Here is a 9,774-nt window from a genome sequence, read left to right on the forward strand (position 1 = left end):
GCAAATTAAAGCTGTTAACAATAGAGTGGTGTGTGTGTGTGTGTGTGTGTGTGTGTGTGTACATTATAATTCAAGTGTTGACGACTCTCCTTTATAGGGTCACTATGAGTCGCCTGCGACTTGATGGCACTTAACAACAGCAACAAGATATATATCATTGTATATATAGTTATATATACTTAGTTGTGTGTGTGTGTATTTATAGTTGTGTGTGTATATATGTATAGTGTGTATATGTGTGTGTGTATAAGTATATATATCTGTATATGTGCGTGTGTGTGTATATATGTATCTATGTGGCGGGTTATACGTAAATGTTATTGTTGTCGATTGCCTTCAATTTAAGCACAACTCACAGCAACCCTATGAACAAAAGACCTGAAGCCCCTCTACAACTACTGACATCTATCAAAGTTCATAGAGTTTCCGGAGGCATGCCATGAAGCAACTGAATGGCACTCCCGCTTCCAAACCTTCCATAATAATATATCTGTTTTTGTATATACACATCATGGAAGGTAATTACATCTGCCCACATCTTGGGAGATGGTCAGTCTCCATTCCTTGATAACTGTGCAATGAGAGTTGGCTTTCATCTTTGGGCCCAACCCCCAAGAGTCTCACGCTGGCCACCTCGTGGACACATCCTCCTCACTCTTTCCGTGCATCTGTCATTTCAGGGGTCCTCAAATGCAAAAAGGACAAGGCGTACGAGGGCGGTCAGCTGTGTGCGACGTGCTTCAGTCCCCGGCGGCTACTCAAACAGGAGATCCACAAGGTCGGGGATGTCGCTTGCACCAAGCCGCTCATCCAGTCCCCTCTGAGGCTGAACAGCAGTGCAAGCAGTGAGGAGGAGACAGGGGATGAAGAGGAAGACGTGGATGACCAGTCCTTCCTCGACCGCCTCCAGCTGCCCGCGTGGAACGTGTCTCTGAACATGACCGACGAGCATGGGAACACAGTGGACCTCACCTGCCGCATCAAGCAGCCGTCCGAGCTGGCCGCCGTCCACTTGAACCAGACCGAGCCGCTGGAGGTGGAGGTCAATGCAACCGTGGCCCTGGATTTCGAGTGTCCAATGACCAGGGAGAAGTATGAGAAGCTGTGGAAGCTCATTGCCTATTATAGCGAGGTCCCTCTGAAGCTCCACCGAGAACCCAAGGCCGGGAAGGAGCCCAGAGTGCCCTCTGAGTACAGGCAGGACGTGGACGATGAGGCCCTCTACTACACGGGCGTCCGGGCCCGCATCCTGGCTGAGCCCGCCTGGGTCACCCAGCCGACCATCGACCTCCAGCTGGACCGGCGTCAAAGTATGGCCAGGAAGGTGCTCCTGTCCTACCATGCACAGTTTTCACAGACGGTGTCCTCCAAGGACCTGGGACGGGCAGGCAGCAGGAGCTGGGTGATGGTGGAGCTGGACGGAACCGGGCAAACCACTAAGACCATCCTGGAAGGAACCTCTTTCCAGCTGAGCTGCAACGTCAGAGCCTCCCAGAGCCCCTCCATCTTCTGGGTGCTGCCGGACGGCTCTGTCCTTCACGCTCCCGTGGACGACCCCGACAGCAGGTTCTCCGTCCTCAGCAGTGGTCAGCTGAGGATCCGGTCGGCTGAGTACACGGACTCGGGCCTGTACCACTGCGTCGCTCAGGTGCCGGATGAAACGGACCGGATGGTGTACAGGATTTCGGTCCAGACGCCGGTCAGCCAGCCCCCCGAGAGACACACAGTGACCGTCGACAAGAACCCCGGGGAGTCGGTGACGTTACCGTGCAGCGCGCTAGCCATCCCCGAAGCACAGCTCAGCTGGGTCCTCCCAGACCGAAGGATCCTCAACGGAGCGTCCAACACGTCTCACACCTACTTGCTGGACAGCGGGGCCCTCTACATCCCCAAGGCGCGAACCAGTGACAGTGGCCACTACAGATGCGTGGCCGTCAACCTGCAAGGCACCGACCATTTCACGGCGGGGGTCACGGTGAACAGGAGAGGATCCGGCAGGACCTCAAAGAGAGGCCGGCGTCCTGGCTCCAGGGGGCGAGGGGACGTGGTCGAAGACGAAGGTGGCTCAGGGGTGGGAAGCGAGGACCACGTTCCGAGGAGGACTGTCCTTCCAGGGGACACAGACGGGTTCATGCAAAGAAAGGACGAGTCGGAAGCCGAAGGTGGGAAGCCCAGGAAAGGCCGTCGGAAATGGAAACTTTGGAAGAATCCCGAGAACAAGGAACCGGAGGCCAAGGTCGCCGAAGGCCGGAGAGGATTTGAATCCAGGAGGAAGATTAACATGTCGAACAAGCAGATCAACCCAGAACGCTGGGCAGATATCCTTGCCAGAGTCCGAGGGAAGAATGTCCCCAGAGTGACCAACGGCCCACAGGTCACGCAGAGCACGACCCCTTCCTCCGTGGCGGTCATGGAGGTGGGACCTATCTCTCCTGCTCCACCACCACCTTCAGTGTCTCCCCCACAGACGGCGATCGACACAGAAGAATTGTCGGCAGATATGACTGTAGTCGAGGAGGACGAGCTGTCCACACCCTTGTCAACGAGGTCCTCAACCAAGGTGGTGCCAGAACATGACCACCACGAGGTCATCTTCGCTGAGCCTGAAGTAACACGCCATCACCTAGAAGTCACCCGCGAGAAGACAGAGGACGACTCTTCTTCTGCCGAAGAGGACTCATCCATCTCCACGTCCACGTCTTTGCCCTCCGAGTCCACCTCTTCTTCTCCGTGGACCCAGGACACGTTCTATGAAGAGCTTGTCCTGGAGGAGGTAGTAGCATCCGAGAGTGGGCCCACTGCCCCAGGCTTTGGACCCTTGTCCCCAGTCACAGACGATACAGACGAGGGTCCATTGGATGCCGTCTCTGTGGGAGACTCTCAAACCGAAGCACCTCTCTACTCAGACTTAGAGACTGATTCTCAAGCCCTTGAGGAGGTGGTGGAAGATCTGACCACCACAGACTTCACGCCCACTCCTACCTGGCAGACTGTGGACTCCAGGTTGCCAGAGTCGGAAAGGGAACTCGATGGACCAGTGCTGATACATCGACAGGGACACACGGACAATCCCCACGCAATGGAAGGAGACGTGGGTGCTCAAGGGATGTCTTCAATGGGCCAAGAGTACTCTCAGATGCCAGGGCAAGGCGACGTGCTGGTCAGAGAACCCACAGACTCTGGACAGCCCACAGATGAGGGCTCTGAACACAGGGATCATGTGTCTCCCTTAAATCAGATAAGAGAAGCCGCTTCTGCTCCCCGCGTTGACGGGTCCACCGTGACAGCATCCACGCGGGTACCCAAGCCGGGGGCCACCCCACCCGCCACGCTGACCACACGCCCTCCTCGTAGAAAGTCCAGCGGAAGGAGGAAGTCACGGCCGCACAAATGGCGCCACCGGCAGAAGCAGGCCCAGGCAACGACTCCCAGCCCCATGGAGATGCCTTCTGCGTCTCCTGTTAGAGGCTCCGAGGTCCCGGGCCAAGCCGAGGGTCCTCTCGTCTTGATATCTGAGGCCAAGGATGGCACAGCAGATGTTCACAAACAGTGGGAGGCGGTGACGCCTGGCAAGCCGGTGACCAAAGGGATGAGACGCAAGCATTCACGGAAGCAAAACAAGCATCGAGATGTTGCTTCTACCATGAGCTCAAGGGACACGGTGCCCAAGACCACCTCGCTCCCAGAAAAGATGAGCTATGTCCTAGAAAATAAACATAAACATGGGGCTACCCAGCTCCCCGAAATGTTCCACTTCTCTACAGAGGTTCCCCCAAAAGCCAGGAACCCACACGAGACAGGGAGAGCAGGAGATTCTCTGACGATCACTCCCAAAGTGCACCTACCATTCAGTCAACTGCAAGACAAAAGTGTAGTCACAGATCAACCCATCTCAGACGGGGGGGAAATGAAGAAGGCTGCTGAAAGTGTGGACCACGATGACCATAAATCCAGCACTCCCGTCCCCACTGAATTAGGAACCAATATCATTTCATTATCTGCTGGCTTGACTGCCTCCACCGTGGAAGAATTGATCAAAGACCCCTCAGGGTCTCCAGAAACTCTACATTGGCCTGCTCCAAGCCCAGCCCAACCATGGAGACCAGAGACCAGCTTCCCCGATGGCGGTGTCCAAGAAACTCAGACGGACCCATCCCGTTGGAAAAAGTTGGAAAACCCATACGTTTCTTCTGAGTCTCCGTCCTCCACAATCGTCTCCACACTGGCTTTTGAAAAACTTGATGTTTCTACCACCCTTTCAGCCCAAAGACCTGAGTTACATTCAAGCCATGGAGACACCACGAGCCACGGTCAGGATCGGCAAATGCCCACCCTGGCGACTGTCCCTCCTGCAGTCGGGCCACAGGCTCACACCCCGACTCCTGGCTCAACGGGTGAGCCAACGTCCACATCCCCACCCAAGGTGATGGTGTCTCTGGTGGTAGAAACCACCACAATACCCACATCTCTTCCCTCAGGAACCTCTCCCACACCCACAGAACCCAAAGAAAAGGTTGTGTTTACGTCTTCTATGGGTATCTTAAAACCCCAAGACCCCCAACTCCACAATGAGGGGGCCCAGGACCAAGAGAAGCCAAATGGATTTTCTCCTCCAGCTTTCCAGAGATTCAGCACCACCTTCTCTCCAAAGGAGGGCTGGATGGAGGAGGTGAAGGAGGATGGTGCTTCAGATACTCTACCTCGAGGTCCAGCGGTTTGGCACCAGGATAGAAGAGGACACATCTCCCACCAACCAGGCATCACTTTCCCCCAACCTACCCCTTCAAGGTGGACCTCGAGCCCACCCCCTAAGGCCACTCAGAGCTCCTCCAGATACTTCATGGCGTCACCACCAGCACGCCACACGTTTGCCGTTGTGACGAACAAGCCAGAAGTCACCGCCTATCCTCCAAAGCCTGTCCCGGGGAGTAAGTTCTTTGTGTCTCCAAAATTCGCATCCAGAACAACTCCTGCTCCATGGCCCGGACCCCAAAGCCACTCCCCGAAGCCACACGGTGACCTTGAAACCAGCTTGTTCAATGGCCACGCCAAAGTATTTGGCAGTAACAACATCCCTGACCAAAGGCGTCCTGTTGAAAAGCCACCAGGCTCAAGACTTCCTCCACATTTGCAGGGGAAATACCCATTCTTCTTAAACAAGACTTTGGCATTCTCGCAGATAGCGGGCACCCTGAAGCCCCCCATGCCCACCTTCCCCAGCTCGGTGACCAGAGAGAGGAAAGTCCAGTTGGGATCTCACCACAAGGTCTTTTCTCAAAGCGTCTTTCACATAGACTTTGGTCCTCCTGCTCCTCCGTTGTCCCACCCTCCCAGGGCCACCATGCCACCATTGACCAACAGACACGTCGTCCTCCCGGTCCATCCAACCTGGAACGCCATCCCTTCCACTGCGTCCCCCGGGCAGCCTTTCCGAAACTTCCCTCAGAGCGGCTCAAGGCTCTTCTCCTCCATCGGAGGCCCCCCTGCGTCCAAGTTCTGGATGCTCGGGGAGAAACCCCAGATTGTCACCAAGTCCCCGAAGACCGTGTCCGTCACGGTGGATGCTGACGCCGTGTTTCCGTGCGAGGCGACAGGCAAACCCATGCCGTTCGTGACCTGGACAAAGGTGTCTACAGGTAAGTGTTGGGGCAGCTGTGTTATCAGCACTCGAGATTCTGGGCGTGGGAGTTGGAGGGATGGAGGTCTGTAACTGTAGCTATGATCAGAAAGTCTCGGAGAATGCTGGATGCCTACATAGGATGCCTACTCTTTTGAATTGCAACCAGGGATTCCATGAGGGGAAGAAGGTATGAGGTATCCACGTGTGAGCAAGAAAATTTTGGAGAAAGATTGAGTTGACAACTCTGGAGATTTTTTGAGGACGTGTCTCCAAGGCAGTTTCCTGGACAGACAGACCCCTCTGCTACTGGACAGACAGACCGCCTCTACTGCTGGACAGACAGACCCCTCTACTGCTAGTTCTATTCTGACCCATAGTCATGACCCTCTATCCAGGGTGGGTGGACACACCTTTATGAAAGGAGAATAGCCATCATTCTCCCAGGGGGAACTGGTGGCTTTGAACCACACACATTTTCTGTTCATGATGTACCATGTAAGTCCCATGAGATTATTTTTTCCCCATATATTATTTTTTCCCCCCTACGGAGCCATGGAATCGTGTGGTAAGGAGCTTTGGACAAGGAGGAATCTAGAATGTGGACTATTCCACCGAGCGACTGTTTCATCCCAAAACACTCTGGTGGCACACTGGATGAAACACTTGGCTATGAATAAAAAGGTCAGTGGTTCAAACCCCCCAATCGGCTCCAGGGAGAAAGCGGTGGCAACTAGCTTCTGAAAACGTTTACAGCCTTGGAAATGTTCTATGGAAACACTTTGACATCCTCGAGGGACGCTTTGAGTTGCAATCAATTCAGTGGTACCACTTTTAGCTCACTGATAACCAAGGATTTGATCTTTGTTGGCAAAGAATGGTGGCAGTGCCGTGTCTAAAATGCTTAGCTTATAATGGGTAAGTTCATGGTGCAAATTTACCCACTGCTCTGCAGAGGTGGGGTTTGCAGAAAGGAAGGATGCCATGTTCTTATAGAAAAATTGACAGCCACAGAAACTCATAGGCCAGTTCTACTCCATCCTGTGGGGTTTTTAGCATCATTCCCCCACCCTTTCCCAAGGAGGGCCAAAGAAGATACCCTTCAACAAAATGCATGGACACAATGACCGTGGACATGGGCTCAAGCGTGTCAGAGAGGGGCAGGGCAAGACCGGAGTTCCAATCTGCTGTTTACAGCATCCCGAAGAGTTCTCTTGGACTTGAGGGAAGCTCACAACCATAGACTTATTGTCAGGTGCTGTCAAATTGAATCTGACTCACAGCGATCCCAGGGACCACAGATCTGAACCCCCAAATCTATCTCCTCTCACCACACGGAGAAGCTGGCTATGTTTACACTGCCAACCTTTCATTGAAGAGCCCAGCCAAGCACTAAGCTCGCAGCATCATTCTTCATGACTGTAGTAAGGTCAGAAGTGACCCATGGCGGCTCTCTCCAGTGGGTTTTTAGAGGCTGTAAATCACACAGGAGGAGATTGTCCGTTCTTCCAGCCACCAGGAAATGCTGGTCAATTCACATCAGGAGAGAGACATGGTCTGTGGCTTCATACCTTAACTCCCTGAAGACCACACTTGTAGAACACCCTTCAAATAAGTATTCTTGATTGTCCAGGCGTTGGAACTGACTCCTCCAACAAGGTCTTCAGAGGCTATAAAATGCACAATAGCAGATGGCCCATTTAATTCTCATCGAGCTGCTGGTAGGATTTGAACCACATGCCTCTGGGATGGCAGCACACTTCTGACCCTAGTAGCATCATGAGCCTTACGCATTTGATAATCTTACAAAAGACTCACTGGCCCAGAGTTGAATTCCTAGATTCCTAGGCTCCATTGTTTTCATGCCTACAAAGGGTCGTAAAGCAGCCCCAAGAGAGGCATTCCTGCCTTGTAACAACCAATCCCTGGGGAGCAACAGGGAAACATTTGCTTGGCGGGGAAAAAGCACAAAACTCATGAACTGTGAGTGGGAAGGAGGATGAGTGGAAACAGGCATCATAGAGAAGAAATGGGAAGAGTGCCGTTACGCTGTCAGATTTGTCATTCATGGTGTGTGAACGGTTGAATGGAAAATCAATTTAACCCGTCACCTTCCTCTCAAACATGCAAAGAAGAGAAAGACACACGCACACAAATACCCTGAAAAGGAACAATGTTCTGAATGTGTGTGTGTGTGTGTGTGTGTGTGTGTGTGTTTTGGTGATGAGCTCTGAAGTTTGAGGAGTTTTTTAAATGTCTTTTTATTTCTGGGATGCAGATGTGTTTCGTGGTGGTTTTCTGTGTAACGAGTTCTTTTGTGAACCCCCCAAATCAGCTCCTCTGTGGTTGGAAACCCTTTGCTGTTCTGTGTGTGTGTGTGGGAATTACTCATTTCCTCTGTGAGTCATTTATAGCCTCTGAAAGCACTCAGGAGGGTCAGCTAGGCATTGGTTCTGACCGGACAGGCACGTGACTGAGAGTTAGACTGTATTGGTGTGGTGTGAATCCATGACAGGTGTGGATAGGAGGGTCCTCAGGCTTGGGACTGACGTGAGGCCTTTGTGGATTTGCAGGTGCGCTCCTGACCCCCAACACCCGTCTGCATCGGTTCGAGGTGCTCAAGAACGGCACGCTGGTCATCCGGAAGGTCCAGCAGCAGGACCACGGCCAGTACCTGTGCACTGCCAAGAACCTCCACGGCGTGGACACCATGCCCGTCCATCTGTTTGTCACCACGCAGCAGCCCCAGATCCTGGCCTCCCACTACCAGGACGTCACTGTCTACCTGGGGGACACCATCGCCATGGAGTGCCTCGCCAAGGGCACCCCCGTCCCCCAGATTTCTTGGATCTTTCCCGACAGAACGGTGTGGCACAGCGTGTCCCCCGTGGAGAGCAGGGTCACGCTGCACGAGAATCGCACGCTGTCCATCAAAGAGGCTTCCTTCTCCGACCGTGGCGTCTACAAATGCGTGGCCAGCAACGCGGCGGGGGCCGACAGTCTGGCCATCCGCCTGCACGTGGCCGCGCTGCCCCCGGTCATCCATCAGGAGAAGAGAGAGAATATCTCGCTGCCCCCGGGGCTGAGTATCCACGTCCACTGCACGGCAAAAGCTGCCCCTCCACCGACCGTGCGCTGGGTCTTGGGCGATGGCACCCAAGTGCGCGCGTCGCAGTTCGTGCGCGGGAATCTCTTCGTCTTCCCCAACGGCACGCTCTACATCCGACACCTGGCCCCGAAGGACAGTGGCCGCTACGACTGCGTGGCCACCAACTTGGTGGGCTCGGCGCGCCGGACCGTCCAGCTGACCGTGCAGCCCTCCTCCGCCAACGCGCGCATCACCGCCACCTCTCCAAGGAGGACCGACGTGCGCTATGGCGCGACCTTGCGCCTGGACTGCAGCGCTTCGGGGGACCCCTGGCCACGCACACAGTGGAGGCTGCCTTCCCAGAGGATGGTGGACCCGCTTTTCAGGTAAGGAGGCTCACTCTCTGCTTTTTCCAGTGCACCTTCTGCACCTGGAATGCCATTGTTACCACGGGCCTGTCGACTCACTTGTGACTCATAGCGACCTTCCAAGAGCTCTGAACCCTCCACTGTCCTGTGCCAACCTCACTGTCTCTGACACACTTACCCCCATGACCCCACTCAGTGTCCAGCTGTGTGATGCATAGCAACTGATTGCAAAGACCATGGTCTAGATCAGGCACACCTTAGTCTCCAGACTGATTATCTATCTATCTATCTATCTATCTATCTATCTATCTATCTATCTATCTATCTATCTATCTATATCTATCTATCTATCTATCTATCTCCAGTCTATCTATCTCTATCCAGTCTGTCTGTCTGTCTATCTAGCTATCTATCCAGTCTAGCCCATCTGTCTATCATCTATCTATCATCTATCTATCTATCTATCTATCTATCTATCTATCTATCTATCATCTATGTATCTATTGTTGTTGATTGCCTTCAAGTCCAGCACAACTCATAGAGACCCTATGAACCGAAGGCCTGAAACCCCTCTACAACTGTTGACATTTATCAAAGTTCATGAGGATTTCTGGAGGCATGTTGTTTAGGAAGTGGATGCTACTCCTGCTTTCAAAGATATATATAAAATTCTCATATTTTTACATTTGTATTTTTAATAT

At 53.3% G+C, this 9,774-nt stretch overlaps 1 protein-coding gene across 1 annotated transcript in view; it reads left to right on the plus strand.

The window, feature by feature from the left end:
- The window catches only part of MXRA5 (matrix-remodelling associated 5), a 17,958-nt gene that overhangs the window by 5,366 nt on the left and 2,818 nt on the right, over positions 1-9,774 (plus strand). The window contains exons 3-4 of the mRNA XM_006903180.1: positions 681-5,636; positions 8,191-9,091. Of these exons, the coding sequence (XP_006903242.1) occupies positions 681-5,636; positions 8,191-9,091 (5,857 nt within the window). The remainder of the gene's footprint in view (positions 1-680; positions 5,637-8,190; positions 9,092-9,774) is intronic.

Source organism: Elephantulus edwardii, unplaced genomic scaffold (genome assembly GCF_000299155.1).
Source record: "Elephantulus edwardii isolate Elephantulus edwardi_28Jun2011 unplaced genomic scaffold, EleEdw1.0 scaffold00529, whole genome shotgun sequence".
In the NCBI taxonomy this organism is placed as follows: Eukaryota; Metazoa; Chordata; class Mammalia; order Macroscelidea; family Macroscelididae; genus Elephantulus; species Elephantulus edwardii.